The following is a 25,373-nucleotide window of genomic DNA, read 5'->3' on the forward strand; positions in this document are numbered from 1 at the left end:
TTCTCTACCTGTACTGCGAATCCAAACGTGTTACTATGTATTAGTAATCCTGGTTTTTCTGATTCTGACGACTCTGGTTGTAGTGGGATATAAATTACCATGGTAAGACGATGATGATTTACTATCTGAATTAAGCTCATTTTCCTATCCTCTAGTCAATAGATGGATGTACTCGTCAGTCGTCACTCTATGCTAAATTTGTTCCAATAATGTTGTCCTTTCGTCCCAACAATTCAAAATGCGTGGTGGTTAATGTAGCTCACTCAGTACAAGACTTCCTTGTAATGATCACAATCGAATTCCAGAAAAATGACTTGTTTTCTAATGCTCTCTACGGTGCTTTCGCAACAAGAAGTCTAATTCTGGATTTCTTCACTTGGCTGTGGAGGCCAATAACTGCATAAGTCTCAAGGGTGTATCGCCATCTTCCAAATGGCAGAAACCTTCTACAATGGACCACCAGCATTTAAAGGAAAAAAAAAAAAAAAGGATTTCTAATGGTCCTAAATTTGAGATACAGAGTATCTAAAAGTTAAAAATTAATTAGTTAATAGGTTAATATGAAGTATCTTAAAATTAATCAGTTAACGAGTTAAAAATTAATTAACTAGCAAGTTAATATGAAACTACTGTCTTTTTGACTCTACTACATGCTTAATTGTATAATTCAAACTGACTCCGGTAGTCTAAGGAGACTAGGAATCTAGGATACAAAACAAAAACATTTTGATAATTATTCTTCCGAGTTCCGATGAAGTTATTCACATTAATAGGCAAAGGAACCTTCAGTCCCCAGACGTCACAGAGGAGTCATATTTCTGTTACCTTTTAGAACAACACTTTCCGCCTTTCCGGGTCAAAGGTTTCATTTCATGGTTTTCATAACGTCAGTATCCGATATCTCGGATTATATACATGTATGTACAAATGAATGCACATACACTTTATTAACAACACTTGTTATACCTTACTGATTTTTCACTCCTATCAGTGAATTAAGAAAACAAATCTCATATAGGATAGACATCTGATAGACAGACCTAGTCTTGTGCACCACAACATGAATCATCATATGGGATTTGATTTAATCTGGTTTGGACAATTTCATCCACGTACGTAGACATGGTTGGTCCTTTTGGACATCATGGGTAAGTGGGAAAGTGAATTTTGTGGGAAGCATTAAAGACCACAAAAGAATGAAAAAACTAGATGTCTATTTCGCAGTCCCCAGCACATTACGCCGAGTATTCGGGTCAATTAGTCCCCAAATTCACATGCACAAGCACAACTCACTCCTTCACACTTCTCATCGTCATGCACTCATGCCTCGCCGCGTGTTTCAATCACACGGCCTCCGTTACTTTCCACATTTCCTTGTTTCATTTCTTACCCTTCTATTTCAAATTAATTACTCAGAAAAAGCAATCAAAAGCTAAAAAGTGGGAAATCCAAAATCCAAAAAGGAAAAAAAAAAGAAGACAGAGAGCCTCTTTGGCTCTCTTAGAAGGCAGGCACAATATCCAGGATCCAATTTAAGTATGGAGTCACAGAATCTCCATTTAGCCTTCCCCTCATTATTTCTTCTTCATAGGAAAATCATTTACTAATAAATCCTCTCTCTCTTTCTTTCTTTCTCTTCCTTTCTGTACAAGACAATCATGAATTCTTGTACTTTTTTCCCTGAAAAACTTCAGGACAATGCCAAAAGGGAGAGAGGCCTAAACATGAGCAGACTGGTTCCATTTCTGTTCTCTTCTCTGGCCATAGCCACCATTTTCAGCTTCTTCATCGTCCATGCTCCAAACCCTTTTCTAATCATGGCCAAACAACGCCTTGATTCCATTCAAAACCAGCCACAACTTCATGCAGTACAACAAGTCCACCACCAATCCCCTGTTCCCAATGATATCAAACCCCAACCACAAATAAGTAAATTAAAAAACAACCCAATTCTTCTCCTTTGCAAATTTTTAAATTATGATTTTCCATTTTGGTGGGGTTTTCTGAAACATATACGCACTGTTTGATTTTTTTTTTTTTGTAGAGGAGGAGAAGTGTGACTTGTTTAAGGGTCACTGGGTTCCAGAATTGAGAGGGTCACTGTACACCAATTCAAGCTGTGCCACCATTCCTGAATCAAAGAACTGTTTCAAAAGTGGGAGGAGGGACAAGGATTTTCTCAATTGGAAATGGAAGCCACACAAATGTGAGCTTCCAGACTTTGATCCCAAGGCTTTCTTGAAAATTGTTCGAGGAAAGAAAATGGCATTCATCGGTGACTCTGTTGCTCGCAACCATGTGGAGTCTCTTCTCTGCCTCTTGTCACAGGTCAGTTCAAAAATATGTTCCTATTCTTCAAATTTCCAAAACAATTCTTGCACATACTCAAAACACAAATCATACAAATCAAATTTTCAAATTTGATATCTGGGTTATTGTTTTTGTCCAACATATGATTATTCTTCTATGGTTTTGTTGCAATTTTTTTTTTCAATGAATATTGTAATATTTCCTAACAAAAAATGAATGAATTGTAATATTAATGTGGCAGTTGGCATGACCTTAAGCATTCTGCTACTTATGGAAGGGTAATTTGATACAGATTTCAAAATCAAAATTTTCACTAATTTTTTCTTTGCTACTTATTTATTATGCTTAGTTGTCAGCATTTGTTGTGGTATGCAAATTTGGCATTTTATTAGCATAACCATTTTCTATATCAATTGACAGCAGTTTTGCTCACCTACCTTCTTAAATTATGACATTTGTTTAAAAAATTAACTGTAGTTAACATTTGTATATTTAATTAATTTTATTTTTTTTAATAAAAATAAAAATGAGAGAGAGAGAGAGAGAGAGAGAGAGTTTTATGTAAATAGTCCTAGTATTTGATAGTGTTGGCATGTTACAGTGATATATACTTTCATATGAAATAGTCCTAGTATAAATGAGTTAGGCTGCCGCAGCTTTTTCATTCAATCTCATGATTCTGTAATGCTTGATTCAAATAAGTCGAATGTACATAAATTAGGGTGCAGCATTTGAATGCATCCTGATTATATATTACTATTCTTGCAGGAGGAATTACCTAAAGACATTTACAAGGATTCTGATGACCGTTTGAGGACATGGTACTTTCCTCAACATGACTTCACCCTCATGAAATTATGGTCCAAATATCTAATAGCCGGAGATGAGAGGATGGTTAATGGTACAGGGGCTGGCGTTTTTGATTTGCATATAGACAAGGTGGATGATGAATGGGCACAGCACCTCCCGGATATAGACTACGCTATTATGTCAGCTGGGCATTGGTTTTTCCGGATAATGTACCTTTACCAAGGCAATAACCTCATAGGATGCGTTTATTGCAATCAACCTAATGTAACTGACTACAACACTAGCCATGCAATTCGAATGGCCTTTCGAACTGCTTTCAAATACATCAGCGATTGCAAGAACTGCACCGGTGGGCTGCTGACCTTGTTGAGGACATTTGCACCAGCACACTTTGAAAATGGGGCATGGAACACCGGGGGATACTGCAACAGAACAGGACCTTTCGGCGAGGCAGAGATTGATTTCAAAAGTTTTGATTGGGAAATTAGGAACATTCAGATTGAGGAGTTTGGAAAGGCAAGAAAAAAAGGAGGGGAGGAGATGAATGGGAAGAGGTTTGGGGTTTTGGACATAACCAGGGCCATGCTCATGAGACCAGATGGCCACCCTGGAGCTCATTGGGGGAATCAATGGATGAAGGGTTATAATGACTGTGTCCATTGGTGCATGCCAGGACCTGTTGACTACTGGAACACTTTTTTAATGGCAGTTATCACAAAGGAGGGAGGCTTAGTTTCTTAGTTATCACTCAATTGTATATGTTTCTTTGCTTAGTTGCTTACTACATAAGAAAGAGAAGCATTCATTTCTGATACTTGGGAGAGTTCCGAATAACATCAAATGGAAGGGTGGTTTTGATATTATAAATATTAAAGAATCGATCGGACAAATGGTTTCCTAAAAGGATCCGGATCTCTCCTAAAATACAGTTTTTTCAGTTAAAAAAAACAGACACAATCAAAATGTAACGCTTAAATTAAGATATATTAATATTTTATTTTAAAAAAACTCAATGGTATCGATCAAAAGTTCATGTATTATTTCTATTTTTTTAATGTGGAATATTTAAAATGTAATAACTTGTCATACTATTTTTGTTCAAAGTAAACGAAATATATGAGCTTATTAGTTGCAAGCATTATTCATATTGTCTACACTCTACATTAATGGTATTGATCTATCTCGATATAGGTGATCAAATAATCTTTAATAGTATATTTGGATGAAGTAATTTTAATTTTCATAGAAAATTCATAAATAATGAAATTTAAAACTCCGTTGTTTAAATTTTCATCAATTGTATTTTAATGGTATTGCCCACCCACGCCACCTCTTTCCCTTCTCTCTGAGTCTCCGACCACACCCTTCACCTTCTTCGCTTTCTTTCTTTCTCTTCATTTCTCTCTTCTCTTCTTTCTATATACTCCTTATCTCTTCTCTACAAATTAAAATTCCTTCACAAGATTGATTTTGTTTTTTCTCCAATTCCAGAGAGCCTAGCAACTAAAGACAAAAAGGCATCTCCATTAATTGCATCTTCTTAGAATAAACTTGGAAATCAGATTCCAAACATGGATAAGATTGATAGGGATCCCAATGGCAGACCAAACAAAGATTAGCCCAACATATTCCAATCACAATCGTAACTGTTTAAAAAAAAAAAAAAAGGAATGGCACGGCTGCAACAGCATTGCTAACCGTCATAATATTTGGGACTCCGATATGCTGATCTGGAGGGAAGTGAGAGAGAGTTTAGCAAGAGAAATAAGAGAGAAAAATAAAGGGGATGTGGTGACGAGGGTGGTTGGAGGGAGGGGAAAGAGGTGGCGTGGGTGGAGCTGGGTGGGCAGTGGGCTTTATGATTTTTTATTTTTCTATCCTTTTAATTTCTTAATATTGTTTGTGGGAAAAATTTTTTTGTAGATGTGGCAAGATCTAAGCCACAAAAGATTATTAGAGGGCTAAGATCAAAAGTCAAGTATAGTATGGTAGGAAGAAAACTGGCATAGGATCCAAGTTCGGATGGTGGTGGTTGTGGTGGCGGTGCTGGTTGTTGTGGGTGAGTCTTTTTTCTTAAAATCTCAAATGTTTTATAATTTAGAAATAACACTTATTTATGTAGAATTTAAAATCAGAATTTATGATATGATTCTTAAATTTCATAATTTTTCTCGCGCAAAATTTTAAGATTCCTTATTAATCGGGCTAAACAAGGAAATTAGAGATTTTCATTTTTCAAATTCTGACTTTTAATGAAATACAGAGTTCAATTTTTTTATCCAAATGCATTGTAAGCTAATAAACTACATTTGAATCTTCTAACATGAGAAGATACAAATATAAGTTAAATGTATTATTAGTGGAGTTGATTCATCAAGAAGAATTGAGCAAATTTAGGATACGTTAGATTATTTTCCATGTAATTCAATCTTTTTTAAATTATATTTTCATAGTTACAATTTCTTATGTTGTATTTTTATAATTGATCGACAATTACATTGAATTCGAAATCTTGATTTTTCAATAATTTGAATGACAAAATGATCACGTTTAAAGTTTAAATTATAAGTCTAGTCATGTAATTTGAATCATATTTGAATGTGTTTCATGTCGATTTGTTAAATAATGATTGTTTTTAAGAAGATTTAGAGTTCAGTCCATTTTTTGAGCTTTTTTTAGACTAAGATCGATAGTGATTTATGATTTTTAATTAAGTCATTTTATTTTTCTTCTTTGACGGATTTATGTTAGGTTTTAATTCCAAAATTTTGGGCGGATCCCACTCTACACCCTAGGAGGAGAAATACCCTTCAAATTGGGGAATAACTTTATTATAAATTAAAAAGATTTTCTTATAAATTAAAAAGATTTTATTTTAAATTATTATGAATAAAAATAATTTTCTTATAAATTTTAAAATATACTCAGTCTCCATCTAAAAACTGTTTTTATAAAGGACCTAAATCTAATTATTCCTTGTTTTTATTCGTATTTATTAGTGATTATAATTGGTATAGAAAAATCACATGTCGATGAAGAAAAAATTAAATTGAAAAAGAACTCTTCATTAATTATATAATAAAGTTAAGACCGTAGGGTTATAATTTTTTAAGTCGAACTTATACAAATTAGAGTGGAATTGGGTACAAATTATAAAAATCATAGTTTTTTTTTTGGTATCAAAATTCTAAAGAACAAAGTTGCGATGAATAGTAGTTTCCCACATGAACAGTACAAGACAATTCTATCAATACAATCTTAAATTCAAATCTCTCTTTCAATGAGTTCCAAAATAAAAAAAATTTTGGACCTAATTACAGTCTATAGTAAACTATAATTTGTGGCTGTAAAAATTTAAAGTAGAAGAACTCGGAAAAAAAAAAAGAAACCTAACGGCAAAATCTGAAAATCTATGCAGTTTCAGTTTGGTTTGACCGGGAACACATCAACAGACATAAGTACATAACAGTGCTAGTCAGCAGACTCTCAGCACCAAAAAAAGGAAAAAATCCACTGCATTTTCCTTAAAACTGGCAAACATCAAACGACGTCGTCGACCTTGTCCCCATCATCCATTACATTGGCAACACTAGCAATTTCTTGGCCCCAACCTCTCTCTCTCTCTCTCTCATCGCGACCTCCTCGCACGAAATCTCTGGATTTCGCTAATTGAATAACCTTCCTTCCCTCTCGATCCCAATTCCTCAAATCTCTCTCTCTCTCTGACCCGTCGTTCAATCTATGCCACCTAAGCCCTAGACTTTCGAATAGTTTACCCCTCATCCAATCGAAGACCTGGGGCTTGATCTAGGGTTTTCTCTCCGCTCCAATTTCGCGAATCTAGGGTTTCTGCTATTGAATTCGACTCCGGATTGATGTTTCGTCTCAAGGACGATTGTGGGATCGATTACTCTGAAATTGAAAACGAAAATGGAGGGCTATGCATGGGTCTCCAGCTGAGAAGTCGATACGGCGTCGGCACATGTGGCCTATCCCTCATTCAAACGCCACTACTGTAGCTTCCAACCTTTCTAACGCATCCGATTTCTTCTGCAAAGTATATATCTTTTTTTTTTCTTTTCTTCTCGGGGCGTTTTTATTTCGTTGTTGGTGATCTTGGCCTTCGGTTTTTCGATTGTTATATGTGTTTCTATTTTCTTTTTTCAAATTTTATATTGCGAATATGTACTCAATTACCTATGGGTTTTTTATTTGTCGTCGTTTTGGATGTTCGTATACTGTTCCTTTTGCGAAATTCCTTTCTGGGTTTCTCGATTTTCCTGGGTTTTGATTTTACTTTATTTATTTCCTTTTTGGGTTTTCATCTCTGATACGATTTATCGGATATTTTTGCCTTCTAAAAATCTCAAACCGTATATAACCATTCTATTTTTTGTCTAATAAGTATGTGGTCAATTTAATTTATTCCTCTATCACAAAAGGCTTCATAAGATGTCTTGATAATTTCATAGAAGAATTTTTTGATTTTGAATTTTGTTAAATACCTCATCACATTATTGATTTAGAAGGTAAGAGTTAAGTTTAGATTGTTTGTTTTATGGTTACTATGATGAATTCAGTTGAAACCTCCCTGATTGTGCATTATCATTACTGACAAAGAAAGTTGGTCCTTCTATTGTTGGCTCCTTGGTTTTTTAGTTGTGAAGCTTTTATATCGATTGAATTATCACTTACACAATTATCTGAAATTCCTTTGCTGTGTTTTCTTGGTGCTGTTGACTGAACACATGTTCACATTCTCCCATTTACCCATTCTAAGTTTATGTACGATTTTTTATTGTAATCGAATCCACTGAAAGTTTACCTCACACTTAAGTTAGTTCAATTTCATGAAAGCTTTCCCTTGTTATAGGATGGACGCAAAATTCGTGTTGGCGACTGTGCACTTTTCAAGCCACCTCAGGATTCCCCACCTTTCATTGGTATAATTCGTAGACTAAACTTAGACAAGGATAACGGTATAAGTTTAGGTGTGAATTGGCTTTATCGACCTGTTGATGTAAAGCTTTCCAAAGGGGTCTCGCTAGAAGCTGCCCCAAACGAGGTCTTTTACTCCTTTCACAAGGATGAGATACCTGCTGCATCATTACTCCATCCGTGTAAAGTCGCATTCCTTCGTAAAGGTGTTGAACTTCCTTCAGGGACACCCGCATTTGTGTGCAGACGAGTGTATGATACTGAGAACAAGTGTTTATGGTGGTTAACCGACAAAGACTATATTGATGTAAGTTTTGATAATTTGTTCCTCATCTTGATTTTTTTTTTGGTCAGGCTTGTAGTGATTATTCTGTTAACCACAGGAACGACAGGAAGAAGTTGATCATCTTTTAGACAAGACAAGACTAGAAATGCATGGAGCAGTGCAGTCGGGAGGTCGTTCTCCGAAGCCCTTGAATGGTCCGTCATCAACACCACAGTTGAAATCTGGTTCAGATAGTTTACAGAATAGCACATCGTCCTTTTCTTCGCAAGTTAAGGGAAAAAAGAGGGAAAGAGGAGATCATCAAGGCTTCGATTTTGCAAAACGAGAGCGTTTTATTAAAACAGAGGATGGAGAGTCTGGTCAGTCCAGACCTGACAATATGTTAAAGTCTGAGCTTGCCAAAATAACAGACAAAGGAGGACTTGTAGACTTAGAGGGGGTCGCAAAGCTAATCCAACTCATGCAACCTGACGGTGCTGAGAAGAAAATAGATTTGGCTGGTCGAATAATGCTTGCTGATGTGATAGCAGTCACTGATAGGTTTGATTGCCTTGGACAATTCGTACAGCTCAGGGGTTTGCCTGTATTGGATGAATGGCTCCAAGAGGCTCACAAGGGAAAAATTGGTGATGCTACTAGCCCCAAAGAAGGTGATAAATCTGTTGAGGAGTTTCTTTTGGCTTTACTTCGCGCACTGGATAAGCTGCCTGTGAATCTTCATGCCTTACAGACTTGTAATGTTGGCAAGTCAGTGAATCATCTACGGAGTCACAAAAACTCTGAAATCCAGAAGAAAGCTAGAAGTTTAGTTGACACGTGGAAGAAACGTGTTGAAGCTGAGATGAATTTGAATGAGGCAAAGTCGGGATCAAGTCGCGCTGTTTCCTGGCCTACGAAGCCTGCAACTTCAGAAGTTTCCCAGGTTGGGAGCAGAAAAACTGGAAGTTCCTCTGAGGTTGGCTCAAAAAGTTCTACCATGCAACCTTCTGTGTCTAAAACTCCCCAAGTTAAATTTGGGTCTGTTGAAACTGTTTCCAAGTCTGCTGCTTCTCCTGGGTCAACAAAACCGATGACTATATCATCTAGTAATATCTCAAAGGACCAAAATTTCAGAATGTTAGTTGGTTCTGGAACCTCAGATCTTCCATTGACACCAATTAAGGAAGAAAGGAGCAGCAGTTCTAGTCAGTCGCAAAACAACAGCCAATCAAGTGAGCATGCAAAGACTCTGGGTTCATTGTATAGGGAAGATGCAAGGAGCTCAACTGCTGGTTCAGTTAGTGTGAACAAAATTTCTAGCAGTTCTCGCCACCGTAAATCAAGCAATGGTCTTCAGGGGTCTGCTGTCTCAGGAGTTCATAAGGAAACAGGGCCAGGAAAAGTTTGTACCCCAAGTAGAAATTTGACTTCTGAAAAGGCATCAACAGCTGGAGTATCCCATGAGAAACTTCCTGAAGTACCCGTGGTTGACCATGGAAATAACCGAGTGATTATTAGGTTGCCAAAAATTTGGCGCAGTCCTGCTAGAGGTGCCTCGGGAGGTTCTTTAGAAGATCATGTTACGTCTGGCAGAGCTTCTCCTCCTGCAGAAAAGCATGACAACCATGACAAAAAAGCTAAGGGCAGAAGTGATGGCTTGCAGGGGAATAGTACATCGGATATGAATTCAGATGTATGTCAGAGCAAAGATGGGTTGTCTGGTTCTGAAGAAGGTAATGCATTACCTTGTTGCGGTGAACAGATTATGGCCGGTGAAGATGGTGAAAAACCAACAGAACCATCAAAGGCTGCTGGTTGCTCATCAAAAGTTATTTCAAGTACATTAAAATCATATGAAGCATCCTTAACCTCCATAAATGCTTTAGTTGAAAGCTGTGCGAAGTTCTCTGAAGGGAGTGGTACTGCTTCACCTGGGGATGATGTTGGGATGAATTTGCTAGCTAGTGTGGCTGCTGGAGAAATTTCCAAATCAGAGAATGTGTCACCTTCAGTTTCTCCTGGTAGAAATTCTCCTGTTCCTGTGGGATCATTCTCAGATCATGATGGCAAGTTGAAACAATTGGATGAAGAAGTTGCTGAAACCCAACACCAACCTAATGGTGGGGCTAATGGTGGTGCTACTTCAGAGCTGTGTAATGTTGGTGACTCGTTGCAGGGTAAGAGTGAATCAAGACAGTCTGTTACCCAGCTGTCAACTAATGTTTTTGGTGACATGAAAGACACTTCAGCTGGCTGTGGGGATAGAAATCATAGAATAATGGAGTGTAATGCAAATTTGAATTGCTCTTCAAATATGCAACAAAATGTAGATGAGCCATCCTCGAGTGCTGATGTAAAGCCTTGTGAGCCATATGATGCTTCTGCATCAGAGCCACCTTCATGTTCTAGAAAAGAGGGTAATTTGGAGGCCGAAGGATCTAACCAGTCTCCCGAGCAAGGAAAATTGAGGGCTCAGTTTGCTAAAGCATGCTGCATTTCAGATTCTAAATTAAAAGTGCCGTCTCCCTTGTCCGATGATGATACGATTGTACATCATTCAGATGAAAGAACTGTAGGAAGCAGTACAGCTGTTGTATCTGAAGTGGCAAAAGTTGAAAAGGACAATGAAAGATCAACTTGCTCATCCTCTGAAATGGCTGCTGAGTACCGGGATACCGACAAGGATTCAAGTAGTGCCCTACTGACCGAGCAGAAATCATCTGTTGTAGCAGGAATTTGCTCAGAGTCCAAGGAGGGGAAGAGTAAGGATACTTTGCCTTGTTCTCGCTCTGGAAATACTTTAATTGTGGAGTCCAAGGGTGAAAACGCAGATGACATTAAGTCTGGAGGTCACAGTGAGCAGATGGCAAAGGAGACATGGGATATTTCTTTGCCGGTCTTGGATCACAGCAGCGATTTTGCTCAGGAGACTATGGAAAGAAAAGTGGCTTTTGGTCATTGTTCTGGTATCCCCGTGTCCCATGCAGAGTCACCCTCAATACCTCCTCTGGAAGAAAATCAGCAGCATGACAAGTCTAGTGGCAGTATGGTAGAAGCCATTGAATCAGGGGAGACAGAGGAACGGCAAGTTGCCTGTGGGAATGCCTCGGGTTCAGATGCTGCTGTAAAACTGGACTTTGATTTGAATGAGGGCTTTCCTGTTGATGATGGGAGTCAAGCGGAGTTTGTTAAAGAAGGAGATACTGGGACTTCATCTTCTGTTCATTTTCCTTGCCCTTTACCTTTTCAAATGTCTTCCACTCCGGGAAACTTTCCTTCGTCAGTAACTGTGGTTGCGCCTGCCAAAGGTTCATTTGTCCCTCCTGAAAACCCAATGCGGAGTAAGGGTGAACTTGGATGGAAAGGATCTGCTGCTACAAGTGCATTCCGTCCTGCTGAACCCCGAAAGAATTTGGAAACACCACTCAATTCAAGCGATGTGCTAATTGTTGATACTGATTCAAGCAAACAAGGCCGCCCTCTGTTGGACTTGGATCTGAACATACCTGACCAGAGAGTATATGAAGATATTGCTTCACATAGCGCTGCACATGTAATAAGTTCTAAGGCTGGGTCTCATGATCATGGTGCTGGAGGGCTTGATCTTGATTTGAATAGAGTTGATGAGAGTCCTGATACTGGGCCGCTTTTTGCAAGCAACAGTTGCAGGTTAGAGATATCTCCTTTGCCAAGTAGGTCATTATTGTCTGGTGGCCTCTCTAATGGTGGGGTTAATGGCTCCAGGGACTTTGATTTAAACAATGGGCCAGGCCTGGATGAAGTGGGCACTGAAACCGCACCATGCACCCAGCCTATAAAAAGCAGCGTGCCTCTGCGAACGTCTGTTTCTGGAATAACGATAAACACCCCTGATTTTGGGAACTACTCAGCATGGTTTCCCCCAGGAAACCCATATTCTTCCATCACAGTCCCATCATTATTTCCAGGTAGGGGTGAGCAGGGTTATGGTGCTGCTGCTGGGTCACAGAGAGTCTTGTGTCCTCCCACTGGTAACACCTCATTTGGTACTGAAATTTACAGGGGGCCGGTGCTTTCGTCCTCTACAGCATTGCCGTTTCCACCTGCTTCTACATTTCAATATCCAGCATTCCCTTTTGAAACCAATTTCCCTCTGTCATCGAGCTCCTTCTCAGGTCCAACTGCATTTGTGGATTCCTCATCTGGTGGGGCACTTTGCTTCCCCACCATTCCCTCACAGTTGGTGGGACCAGGTAGTGTAGTCTCCTCCCATTACCCTCGGCCCTATATGATGAGCCTTCCCGGTGGTAGTAGTAATGTTGGCCTTGATGGTCGGAAATGGGGTAGTCAAGGTCTTGACCTTAATGCCGGGCCCGTAGGTATAGAATCAGAACGGAGAGATGAGAGGTTGCCTTCAGGACTGAGGCAGCTTTCTGTTCCCAGTTCACAAGCCCTGGTAGAGGAACAGTTAAGGTTGTTTCAGGCAGGAGGTGCTTTGAAGAGAAAGGAACCTGATAGTGGGTTGGATTCTGTGGATCGAATTAGCTATAAGCAACCTTCATGGCAGTAGAATCACGGCATAGTGCAGTAAACCTGTGAAGGCAAGGCCTGGTGAGCTTTTAGTCTTTCCTATTCTGATTGTCATTATATTGAATTTATTTATTTATTTTGTTGGACAAATTAGGAAGTAACTGGAGGTCTAATTATATATTTGTGGAAGTCTATTGTCGGTAAAATGTACCATGACATTGTAAGCTCAGACAAATTTCTTGAATGGAGTGACTACTTCAGTGATTTCAAGAAATTGAATTTATTATTCGATGTTCTAAAGATACCTTTTCCATTACCATATGATTGCTGTCAGTTAAGTTAGTGTTTTATTGTTTTCAATTTGGAAGTTGATCCTGCAAAACTTTCTCTTGAATAATTTGTTTTCAAGAAAATTCTTACTTTGCTTAACCTGCTTCTGTGAAAAATCATGGTGGAGTATGGATTTGTACATAGTGCAAGTTGTAATCTCTATCATAATCAAATGAATAAAAAACTTGAGTTTCCATCTTTTGCTGTTTTGAAAACTTTTCATCCATTTTTGTTTATTGGACAACTTTTTGATATGTAAAATTTGAACTCCTCTGTAATTCTCTTAAACGTTCTCCTCTTAGATATGAAGCTTTACCCGCTTCCTTTTTGCAGCTCTTCAGGGTTTTGCATTGGAAATGTACAGGAGATGTTTACTTGAGGAGTCAAATCCTAAAGGGTGGGTACAGGTGTTCATTACGCGTAGCAGAAAACTAACCACCTGTAACTTTGGAAATCCCTTGGTTCCCAGGAGGCATTCTTTATAATTGAACCTGATGGCCTCTGCAGACAAGTTTTTCTGTGTAGATATCTAACTCTTGAAAAGCGTCTTTGATGTGCTGCCTTAAGCCGAGACATTGGTGCTCAATGTTTGGACTTGTGCCCATTCAGGTACACACCGCAGTCCCGATCCTTACTGAATCCCTTTTTTATAGGGGAGGTTGGTTGTTGTACTTGTATGAACCTTCCAGGCCAAGGCCGGCTTGTATTCTGTCATTAATTATTATTTTTTTCTCCAGTTGTTACATATATAGTTATTACTTAGTCAGGACTGCAGAATTTTGTCATCTTATCACCTCATTCTGGTTATTGAAAGTTGCACAGGCTGAGCGTATTGTTTTCTTTTCGTTGTGATATGAGTAATAACCAGAGACCCGAACCTTTTTTGCAACCTAGAAATGTTGGTCAGAGTTAGACTTCACTGTTGGTGCATTTGATTCGTTTGCATTATGAAATTTTTATGGTGTTGCAAAAGTTTTATTATTTTTACTTTTGGGTGCTAATATATTATTCACCTTGACAATCATCAACATGAACAAAACGATAACCAATTCACCATGTAAACATTCAAAATGACACGTATGTTATTTGCAAAATGAGCTATTTCATGGTGAATTCCAGCTCAGTTGTGTGGTCTGGTGAAACTCTTTTTTTTTTTTTTTGGTGAAATCAGACTCTCTTTAATAATTAATACCATATGCCATTGCCATTCATATCTCAGTTGTGTGGTCTGACAGAACAAATATACCATTTTTAGATATCATGAACTTTTGAATATGGGACAACTGGTGACCTGTGGACAAAAAACAGCTTTCTAGATCCGCAACAAACTCAATCCTAGTATTGCAATTGACATAGATTATTTTGGTCGAGAATATTTTTATTGTTGAGCGACACAAGTCCCAAGTATTTTTTTTACTTTGGTAAGGGTAGCTACTAGCCCACTAGGCGGAGAGGAGTGGGCCAAGCCGTTTCCATAATGGGCCAAGCGCACGCAAGCTGAACCAGCTTACCTTGCTACGGTCTTGAAATCATGTACATGTAGAAAGCTCAAACATGAAACAAAGAAGAAACAAACCGACAACAACCTCCCTTATTAATGTCGCTGTTGGCCTTAAAAGTTTAACCCCGAGAAGTTCGTGACAGACCTTAGACATATTCTCTTTTTGGTTGGAACAGATTGGCCGCTGCTGTTAATGCTGATGCATGGGATATTATTGAATAGGTCTACTCTTAAGTCGTACAAAATACAGAAAATGACAGAACCACTTTCTCACTTTTAAAGGAAACTCTGGAGAGCATAGTCTACTTAGAGCCCAGAGGACTGGTCTCCAACCAAACACACACCAAAAAGTTTAATGGGAAGAGGATTATTATGTCAAGCAAGATGTCGGTTCGCTTGTGAATAGTAAATAAGAGAAAAGAAAGGGCTACCTATTAATCCATTCCCCTTGTAGAGCGAGCTTCATTCTTAGAATCTGTCAAACAGGTCTAGGCAATCCAGTGCAGTTCACTAGGATTGGATGAATGCTAAAGATCTCGGCCCAGATGCTCACTCTATCCTTTATACCATGCTTTCCTCAACCAAGAAATATATACTGACAACCTAGAGCTGTTCCTCATACTACCTATGTATGTTATCACCCACCCACTTCCCAGCTTCAGACAAAGAAGGCAAAATTCTCATTATTTTTTGACTAGTCAGAAAAGGGACATGGACACCAAATTCTGGAAAGGTTATTCCTCTATGAAAACCATAAAGAACCTCAAGACACAAATTAGATTTACTCCTCTATCTTCCATATGTACAATCATGTTAAGTTCGAGTATGTCCATACAAACAGCAGGAGGCCATTTTGTAAACCTTCCATACTCCCACCACCCAACCACACCAAAAAAAAAAAAAGCAGAAAGAAAGAAAGATAGAAATGTCCAGAGTAGTTCAGCACATTTCAGGAAACCAAAGTGGTTTTTTGACATAGGTCAGTTCACAATGAACCCAGGAGTAGTTATTAAATGAATAAGCAGAGATTTATACGAAAATGTAAAATGACGCAAGTTCCCTATAGATAATATAGAGTTGGTAAGATATGCACCCAGAGTTCCGTAAGAAGAGATCATACATAAAAATGAAGATTCAGAGATGCTTTGGCCCACACACACACACAGACGAGCATCCTCAGTCAACAATACAGGAGAGCCATAGAAAATTCCTGGTTCAATCACATATGAGGAAGAATCTGACACAAACCATAGCTAGAATGTTGAAGTAGAGATATGTTTCAAATTTCTCTGAAACAAATTTTGTTGCAGACTAGTACTAAGGAGCTATAGTTAATCACTTAATTAACCTATGTAGTTGGGCAATAGAAAGGGAAATCCTAAACCCATATAGTGCATTTCAAATTATAGTAGAAAAATTACAGAGATGGGAGTAGTCTAACAGTCTGCACACACAACATACACACACACACACACACACACCTTCAGCAGATGAAGGTGATATATCTTATGAGCCAACAAAAGCAAGGCACTAGATTACACTAGGAAATAGGTCAACAGCTAACCCAGGGCATACGGTCTAATGATATGTTGAGTTTATTAAAACCCAATCCCTGTAGCAGAACTCACCAATTCATTTAAACTAAGGGCTTATCAAATTATTGAAAGATACAAGATATAAACAGTATACAATTATATTATAAAAAAAGCTGCAAGAATTTGATGCCCATGTGGACTATAAAAACTATAACAGCAAAACTTACCCCATCAGGACAAAAGTAGAAATGAATAACCTAAAACCTCAAGGGAACCGTATAAAATTGAGAAGCATACACCTGATAAAAAATTTACCATCTTTGATATTTTCTAAACATTACAACCAACAGAATAAGATGGTTACTAGCTCCAGTCAACCAATATTCCAATGCAACCCCAGATTGGATAAGTTTGGCAGAGTATTAAGTATTTCAAAATATCATCAACATGAACAAAACAAATTATCAATCTAAAGGGAACTTAAAATGAAAATTTCAGATTCATAAAACATAAAATGCAAATTCTGTAACTAAGCTATAAGTAGCACCATAAACAGTAATCTACACTAACATCAAAGGGGTAACAGATTCTTTAAACAGCAACTAAATTTTAGGTTTAATACATAAGGTGGTCTCTGAAACCTCATGCTTCTACTGTGTTACCTAGCTCAAACGAGAACAACTCACGAACGGGCGAAAACTCCACCAACCCAATATCCATCGCATACCCAGCAACTGGCAACTTCAAGTCCCTTAATACGCAAAACGCCTCGGCCATCCGAGTCTTGGGCACTTCTTGAGCAACAGCACAATAAGGAATCCAAGAGTCTGTGCGATACTCCTCCCCAATTTCAACACCTTCTTTCTTCATTGCCTCGCACAATTGGGACTGGAACTGAAGCAATGAAACCGAAGGAGTTGGTGACAGAAACAGGACATTGTTGTCATTTGGAAGGCTCCCAATTGAAGAGAAAGACATGGCCAAAGGTTCTTGCTTCGAAGCGAAGGCTCTGATGATGTTTTCGAGCCTAGCGGGTTCAATGAAAGGGCTGGAGAAGAGGGTGATGTGAGGGCGTGATTCGATTTCAATGAGTTGGGTACTAATCTGACGGCGAGCGAGCACGTTCCAAGCCTTCAAGACCTGGTTTTCAAGCGCTGGATCGAAGTAAAGCTCGATTGCATAGCCTTGTGACATTGCCTTGGAATTGAAATTTCGAGAGAAAGTAGGCGAATTGGATCAAATTCAGCCCAACCCAGTAACACAAATTCAGATCTCAGAATTCCCACTAAGGAAAATGAACGATAAACGAAAATCAAAGTGACCCAGTATTGTAAATTGTTCTTTTCAAAAAGGAAAACCTAGAGATTTAATGGACAATAGCAAAACACAGAGAAATATAAATACCCAAGTGAGATTGAGATCAAAGAAAGCCTGAGAAGTGAAATGAGAACTGGGGAGCAAAAAGGCAAAGAGAGAAAGAGAGTTTAGAAGGGTATTGAAAATAAGAGACAAATAAACACATGTGCAATGGTAGATTAAAGTTTCAATCAGAAAGAGACAGGGGGAATAAATGGCAGTAAATATCAAAGACAGACTCAAAAGGGGGTTTCTTTCGCAAGAGAGTAGAGACTCTGTAGCAGCGTAGCTACGATTTTCTTTCTTCGGCAATTACAGACTTTACAGTGAAAGATAAGATAATTAGAGAGAGAGAGAGTGGCCTTGCACCTTCTCGTTGTTGAAGAGTAGGGTGCAAGGTCACCTGTTTTAGGTGGTTGCCTGGTTGGGTTCAACAGTAACTCGCTCAAAAATGAACTCTCAAATTCAATACTCAAGAGTCGAGACTAAAGAATCAAGATTGAAATTTGAAATAATACAAAGAAAATATTAATTGATTGGCCATAAGGAAAAAAGATTAACTAATAAATTAATTAGTGCATAATTGATAGTAAAGAAAATGCTGCCTTTATTTATTTTTAGTTATCTAACTTATCTCCATTGTTTTTTAAATAGTAAGTGCCCAATGCGTTTTTTTTGGTCTGAAGTGCCCAGTGCTTTGAGTGATGGTACTCCTTTTAAGGTGCATTTAAAGAAAAAAAAAACAGAAGAAAAGATACCAACAAAAAGAAAAAGAGAAAATATAGATAATTTGCCATTATAAAGTTGTAATCCTATTTAATTCATTTATTGACCATCTGATAAGGGAATAATCTCACTTTGGATCCGATGAAATGATGAATTGTAATTATAAAGTGTTTATGGAGTTCCGACTTAAAAACATGAAGTATTTATGGAGAAAAAATACGGGATGGTCATATTTGTTTATTGTGTTTATCTATCATTGTCTTTTTTTTTTTTGTTGGCCACGTTTATCTATCATTGTTTAGGTAATGGACGTAAACACATAAATATATAAGACTTCTCAATGTAAACACATAAATATATAGGACTTCTCAATATTTAGGTAGCTATCCATCATGTTCATACACATTTAAGGCACGAGAATAAAACACGAGCACGTTATCATAGGATGAATTTAGTGACAGTTTTGATAACAGATTTAGTTTTGTTAGATTTTTTGAGTATGGTCCGTTATGAAATGCTACACTCCAATTCCAAGTTATAACTTAAAAAACTTGTTATCATATACATTGACATGCGATATGATACTGGTCATATTCATTTATTGTGTTTATCTATTATTGTTTTTTGTTTTTGGCCACGTCGATCTATCATTGTTTAGGTAAGAGACGTAAGTCACGTAAACACATAAATATATAGGACTTCTCAATGTTTAGGTAGCTATCCATTATGTTTATATACATTTAAGGCATGAGAATGGAGCACAAGCACGTCTTCATGAGATGAATTTAGTGAGAGTTTTGATAATAGATTTAGTTTTGTTAGACTTTTTGAGTATGGTCCATTATGAAATGCTACACTCCAACTCCAAGTTGTAACTTAAAAAACTTGTTATCATATACATTGACATGCGATAATACTCTACTCTTACTTTTAGGATTTGGTTGGTTCAAGTTTTAGAATGGTGAGAATGAGAAAATAATTATATTCTCATGTTTGGTAAGTGCAAACATGAGAAAATGGTTTCCTGGCCCATGAAAAATTCATACCCCCAAATGGGGGAAAATAAATCTCTCCTCTCAATTTGGGTTTTGTTTTCTTTCCCTTGGAAAAATATTTATTACACTTTTTCTAGATAATTATTGCCCTTTTAATATTTGATAATATCATAATACCACTTTTATACAAATTTTTTTTTTTCATTATATATATAATAGATGAGGGTATAATTGAAAAACTGAATAATTTTATCATATTAATGTATAAACTAAATATGTGAATGAGAATAAAAAAATAATTTATGATTTATTTTCCCAGCATTATCAAATATATGTATGAGAATCTTACATTTCATTCCTGCTAGAAAAATGCATAAGAATTTTCCGTGAATCAAACATGCCCTTAAAGTATTATTAGTGGTGAGAGAGAGTGTGGTAATGAGTTAGGCCGTAGAGGTGTCAAATAGGTCGGGCCGGCCCGAGCACGACACGGCACGACACGATTCAAATAGGCACGACACGATTAATTGGGCCAGGCTGGGCCAAAGTTTTTAGCCCATCGAGCACGACACAACACGAGCACGACACGGGTCAAGCACGGCACGAGCACGGGCATGAAATGGGCCCGAATTAGGCATGACTATTTTAACATTGTTTTTTCCATTTTTAGAGAACTTTTCAACAAAAATATTCAATTTTTCATGAAAAATAATATTAATATTTAATTATAAATAAGAAAAAATATCATAAGATTAGTTTTATCACCATAAAAAAAAAAAAAAAAAGGTCTGTGGGCCGGCCCGTTTAAGGCACGGCCCGAGCACGAATGGCCTGCGGGCCATGCCGGGCTTAGGTCTTAATTATATGGGCCGGTCCAAACACGGCACGAAAGCACGATGAGCTCAACTTAAACGGGTCAGACTGGGCTGGGCCGGCCTGTTTGACACCTCTAATAAACGGACCATATCCACTAAAGCCCAACTTATATACAAGCGAACTAATAAGTGTTAGGGTGTTATGATGGGGGAGGCTATTCCGATCACTCTAAAATACTGAGTTGACCACCCTAAGATTTTTTTCTCCATTTTTTCCTATTTTACCCCTGCCACCATTAACAACCCACCCACTGCCACCACCGGACCTCACCACTGCCACCACCACCCCTCCCCATAATTGGTTCAAACCAATCTAACCAATAGCAAGAACACAACGAGAGGATCGAAAACCATACATGGATCGACCCAATTCGTCGCCGAAATCTATCGAAATCGGCGACGAAAGCCGCGGAGCTTGACGACGTCGATTAGCCGTGCACGGTGGTCGGATGAGCAAGGGAAGACCAGGGTTGGACTCGCCGTGACCTGGGGAACAAAACCCAAGTGGTCCGGCGTCTCAACTCCGTCAGAAAAGGAAGATCGACGGCGAAGGGGCCGATTGGGTTTGAGTTTTCTGGGCTTTCTTGGTTTGAAGGCTACCATGGGGAGAGAGAGGAGAGGCAGGCGAGTTGACTGGTGGTGGTCTCACCGCCACTGTTCGCCGGACGACGACACACCGAAGAGAGAGAGAGTGACTGGTCCGGCGGGTGGGTGGGTGGGAGGGATGGGATTTTGTGGTTTTTTTTTTAAGGGTATATTAGGAATATTTGTAAAATAAAAAAAGAGGGTAGTCAATTCAGCATTTTTGAGTGGTCTGCATAGCTTCCCCCGTGTTATGATAGCTTCATGTACAAGCGAACTAATAAACGGACCATATCCACTAAAGCCCAACTTATATACTTTTGATCATGGGCCGGGTGTATAAGTTGTAGGCCCAAGTCCCACCTTTCCTTTCTTCTCCATCAATCTGCTACCACGTCTGATTCAAAGAAGGAAGGTGTTGATTCTGGAGTCCCCGCCTGTAATAAAAGCCCTAATTACAAGATTCACCGCTCTCAAATCCACAGAGAAACCCATTGTTCTTTTATTTTCTCCAAAAATTAGCAAAAATGGGTGAAAACAAAAGAAAGAGAGGTCCAAAACCCAAAACCCCAGCAGCTAAAGATTCCAGTACCACCACCATGGATATCCAATACACCAACCCCACCACCACAACCACTACAAACGACGTCGTTCCAGTTCCTTCGACCGAACCCACCAGCGACCCCAGTAGCTCTCAGCCCACTCGCCGTGGACGAGGCCGGCCCAGAAAGACCGAGAAGACCAACATGGCGGCTTCGCCGGAACGCCGAAGCTTGAGACACTTGGAACAAAACGGCGGCGATGGGGGGCATGCCCTGGCTCTCGCTTCGGAGCCACCACTGATGGTGCCGAGCTGGGAGAGCGTGGTTAGAGTGGTCCCCGCCATGGACGCCGTGGTGAAGGTGTTTTGCGTGCACACGGAGCCGAATTTCTCGTTGCCGTGGCAGAGAAAGAGGCAGTACAGTTCGAGTAGTAGTGGGTTTATTATTGGGGGAAGGAGGGTCTTGACCAATGCGCATTCTGTTGAGCATCATACCCAAGTTAAGCTCAAGAAACGTGGCTCTGAAACTAAGTACTTGGCCACTGTGTTAGCCATTGGGACCGAGTGTGATATTGGTATGCAACATTGGCTTCTTCTATTTGTTTTTGAGTTCTGAGCTAATTTTTAATGAGGTTTGTGAATTGGTGGTTATTGGAAAGTGGGACCAATTTTTTTTGACAAATTGTGGTATAAAATTGCATTTTGAGAAATATAATTAGTTTGTTGATTTGAATTGGAAACAGAATGCAGTTTGTTTATTATAGATAACTGCCTGAGTTATGACTTTAATATTATTAATGTGCTTATGTAATGAATTAGCTAAGAAGTAGTTTGAAATTGCAGATTACTTATTTTGAGTGCAGAAAATTATTAGGATTCAAATTAGATGTCGGTTAGTCATCCAATTTATTGAGTTCTTAACTAAAGAATATAACCTCACAAATCCTAATCTATATTGGTATGGCAATGATGTATCATGTGTTGCATTCTACTTTTTTGATTATCTGTTCAAGGTTCTATAAATTTATGTGCTTTAATTTTTCATTTGGTATGCTATGACAAAGTTGATTGTGATATCAGAAATTAATTTTTATATATATACATTTTAAATTCATGAGTTCTGCAATTGAAGGGTTCTTATTCCTTTTTTCATGATGCTTCAGCGATGCTTACAGTGAGTGATGATGAGTTCTGGGAAGGAGTTTCACCTGTGGAGTTTGGGGAGTTGCCTGCACTCCAAGATGCTGTGACTGTTGTGGGCTACCCTATTGGGGGTGACACAATCTCTGTGACAAGTGGTGTTGTGTCACGTATGGAGATACTGTCTTATGTTCATGGGTCAACTGAGCTTCTGGGACTGCAGGTTATATCTTCTGCACACCATTTTCTATACGTACTATGAATACCTTTATTGATATTTACTGGTTTCGTTTCTCCTCGTGATGCTTTTGCAGATAGATGCTGCAATAAACTCTGGAAACTCTGGTGGGCCTGCCTTTAATGATAAGGGAAAATGTGTGGGTATTGCATTTCAGTCTCTTAAGCATGAAGATGTGGAAAATATAGGCTATGTCATACCAACACCAGTTATAATGCACTTCATTCATGATTATGAGAAGAATGGGTCATATACAGGTTTGTTAGTTTGTACTTTCTGATACTAGTAGCCCAAACCAAAAAAGTAAAACAAAGAAAAAAGGAAGAAAGACAAGCCACAACAGAAATCCCTTTAACCGTAATTGTTGTTATTTGTATATTGTCCTTCCAGCACTTATGACTGACAGTCCACTGGGGACACATTGAACATTGGGTCATTATTTGTTTTGGGTGATTGAAATTCTTCTTCTCTTCTTACTTTAATTCTTATTGTTAATTGTTGTACAGGGTTCCCGGTTATTGGAGTTGAGTGGCAAAAGATGGAAAATCCTGATCTGCGGACGTCAATGGGGATGAGACCTGATCAAAAGGGTGTGCGTATAAGAAGAATTGAACCTACAGCTCCAGAATCTAATGTTCTGAAGCCATCTGATGTTATTCTTAGCTTTGACGGGGTTAATATTGCTAATGATGGAACAGGTAAACTTTTCCTTTTTCTTTCCTTATTGCCCTTGAAAGAGAACAGTTTTTTTCTGCAAGTCACTTATTTTTTTCCTAAAAAAAATAATTTGTGTAGAATTGGTAATCATTGAAGTCGTTTATAGTGAAGCGTAGATCAAATTGATTATTTCCATAAGTTTGGCATGATGGTGACCTGTAACTCTTACTAGCATTCTTCGTAGAAGAGTGGCATTTGAACAATCTCAATTGAAGTGTGACATTTGGTTCTTGTTATTATTATTTTTATTATCTTTAGCAAAAGCTTTTATATAATCGTTATTACACTCTCTTTGGTATCAATTTTCTAGTTCCATTCAGGCATGGAGAGCGCATAGGTTTCAGTTACCTTGTCTCTCAAAAATATACTGGTGATTATGCTCTAGTAAAAGTTCTTCGTAACTCAGAGATACTTGAATTCAACATAAAACTTGCAACTCACAAACGACTCATCCCAGCACACATCAAGGGCAAACCTCCTTCATATTATATCATTGCTGGATTTGTTTTTGCAGCTGTATCCGTTCCATACCTGCGTTCTGAGGTGTGCCATTAATTTCATACTTCCAATGTTCTCTCTCTCACACTATCTCTCTTTCTCTCTTTCTCTCTCTGTATCTGTTCCAAACTTGGATGTGCCCAATGGCACGTTATTGGGCACATCCAAGTTTAATTTTAAAAATGAAGATAGTAGATTTAAGGTTTGGTCTGTAAAAGGAATTTTTTCATTAGTACGTTACTAAACTTAACCTATGGGTTTTCATAATTTCCAGTATGGAAAGGATTATGAATTCGACGCTCCAGTCAAATTGTTGGATAAGCATCTACATGCAATGGCGCAGTCTATCGATGAACAGCTTGTTGTTGTTTCTCAGGTTTCTCTCTGCCATCCGTCTTTCCCATGCTTCACCATTTTAGTGCAAGTTCTGTTTACTCTACTCTCATGGCTTACATGAGTTCAAATTTGTGCTAGGTACTTGTTGCTGACATTAATATTGGATATGAGGACATCGTTAACACTCAGGTTAGAGAATATGTCACACAACTTAGTTCTTTGTTTTGTTTAAGTATTGTTCTTAAACAAAAATTCATTAGGAAATCTCAGCCTTTCTTTTTATTTTCTCTTTTAGTGAATTATTATTATTATTTTTTTGTGTGCTTGTGATGCAACAAATGGTGATGAGATAAAATTTGCGACATTACATTGTAGTGCACTTGTTCAACCATTCTTATATCTGTGTAGGTTCTTGCATTCAATGGTAAGCCTGTGAATAATCTGAAGAACTTGGCCAACATGGTGGAGAATTGTGATGATGAGTACCTAAAGTTTGACCTAGAATACAATCAGGTCCTCTCTCTCTCTTTCCCACTTAATTCTCAAAGATGCGCCATATGCATGCAAGCTCTGCATTTTGCTTTTGGTGGCTGAATTGCATACCTCTCTGTGCAGATGGTTGTCCTACAAACAAAAACTGCCAAGGCAGCAACTTTAGATATCCTCCTGACACATTGCATACCTTCAGCCATGTCTGATGACCTTAAAACTTAAAAGAAGATTTATGTGCAATTCCCTGAAATGAACTTTAGGATGCTCTTAGAGGAACTGAGTGAGTATAGCACCACACGGATTTCATTTTCATCCGGAGAATGGAAGGTGGCAATTTTTTGGCCATTTTGGTGTCATAATCTGCTAGTATCCGCACACATTTTGTATCAATTATACCCTGGGTTTCTATTTCATTTTGTATCAGTTAATTAATTTTCATAGAGTAGAACCAGAAGAAAGCATGGGAGGAAATGATGGCTGGTTTTCCTAGATTGAGCAGCGTCTGATGATCTTTTACATAGAAAGTAAAAACATGTCGGCAATATCAAGGAATATTATGTCACCGGCAGAAGTATTAGAGAAATTTATAGTAGTTTAACTGTTCAGTTACCTCCCCCTTGGGGATTTTATTATATATCGTGGTCTTTTTCATTTCATTTTTTGTTTTTGGATGGCAATT

At 38.3% G+C, this 25,373-nt stretch overlaps 4 protein-coding genes across 5 annotated transcripts; 3 read left to right on the forward strand and 1 right to left on the reverse strand.

Annotated features, from left to right (window-relative positions):
* The first annotated feature begins 1,649 nt into the window (after positions 1–1,649).
* On the forward strand, positions 1,650–4,063 carry TBL22 (TRICHOME BIREFRINGENCE-LIKE 22). Its single transcript, XM_086239255.1, has 3 exons — positions 1,650–1,929; positions 2,045–2,328; positions 3,079–4,063. The coding sequence occupies exons 1-3, from the start codon at positions 1,659–1,661 to the stop codon at positions 3,859–3,861; spliced, it is 1,338 nt and encodes a 445-aa protein (XP_086095381.1). The 5' UTR covers positions 1,650–1,658; the 3' UTR covers positions 3,862–4,063.
* Positions 4,064–6,722: 2,659 nt separating this feature from the next.
* LOC147288671 (uncharacterized) lies at positions 6,723–14,002 on the forward strand. Of its 2 annotated transcripts, XM_086239717.1 has the most exons (5): positions 6,723–7,177; positions 7,994–8,365; positions 8,442–11,992; positions 12,068–12,913; positions 13,496–14,002. In XM_086239717.1, exons 1-4 carry the CDS (start codon positions 7,061–7,063, stop codon positions 12,870–12,872), a joined length of 4,845 nt encoding a protein of 1,614 aa, XP_086095843.1. In that variant the 5' UTR covers positions 6,723–7,060; the 3' UTR covers positions 12,873–12,913; positions 13,496–14,002. The 2 variants fall into 2 exon arrangements, with proteins under 2 accessions (XP_086095843.1, XP_086095842.1); XM_086239716.1 differs by having other exon boundaries at positions 8,442–12,913.
* A 2,666-nt stretch (positions 14,003–16,668) lies between these two features.
* LOC147288672 (uncharacterized) lies at positions 16,669–18,003 on the reverse strand. Its single transcript, XM_086241699.1, has one exon. It carries the CDS (start codon positions 17,390–17,392, stop codon positions 16,841–16,843), a length of 552 nt encoding a protein of 183 aa, XP_086097825.1. The 5' UTR covers positions 17,393–18,003; the 3' UTR covers positions 16,669–16,840.
* A 3,133-nt stretch (positions 18,004–21,136) lies between these two features.
* Positions 21,137–25,350, forward strand: LOC147288673 (protease Do-like 9). Its single transcript, XM_086239563.1, has 9 exons — positions 21,137–21,848; positions 22,437–22,636; positions 22,728–22,908; positions 23,158–23,349; positions 23,679–23,911; positions 24,141–24,242; positions 24,341–24,391; positions 24,611–24,715; positions 24,818–25,350. The coding sequence occupies exons 1-9, from the start codon at positions 21,260–21,262 to the stop codon at positions 24,914–24,916; spliced, it is 1,752 nt and encodes a 583-aa protein (XP_086095689.1). The 5' UTR covers positions 21,137–21,259; the 3' UTR covers positions 24,917–25,350.
* The last annotated feature ends 23 nt before the right edge of the window (positions 25,351–25,373 follow it).

Source organism: Dryas octopetala, chromosome 4 (assembly GCF_963921425.1).
Source record: "Dryas octopetala chromosome 4, drDryOcto1.1, whole genome shotgun sequence".
Lineage (NCBI taxonomy): Eukaryota > Viridiplantae > Streptophyta > Magnoliopsida > Rosales > Rosaceae > Dryas > Dryas octopetala.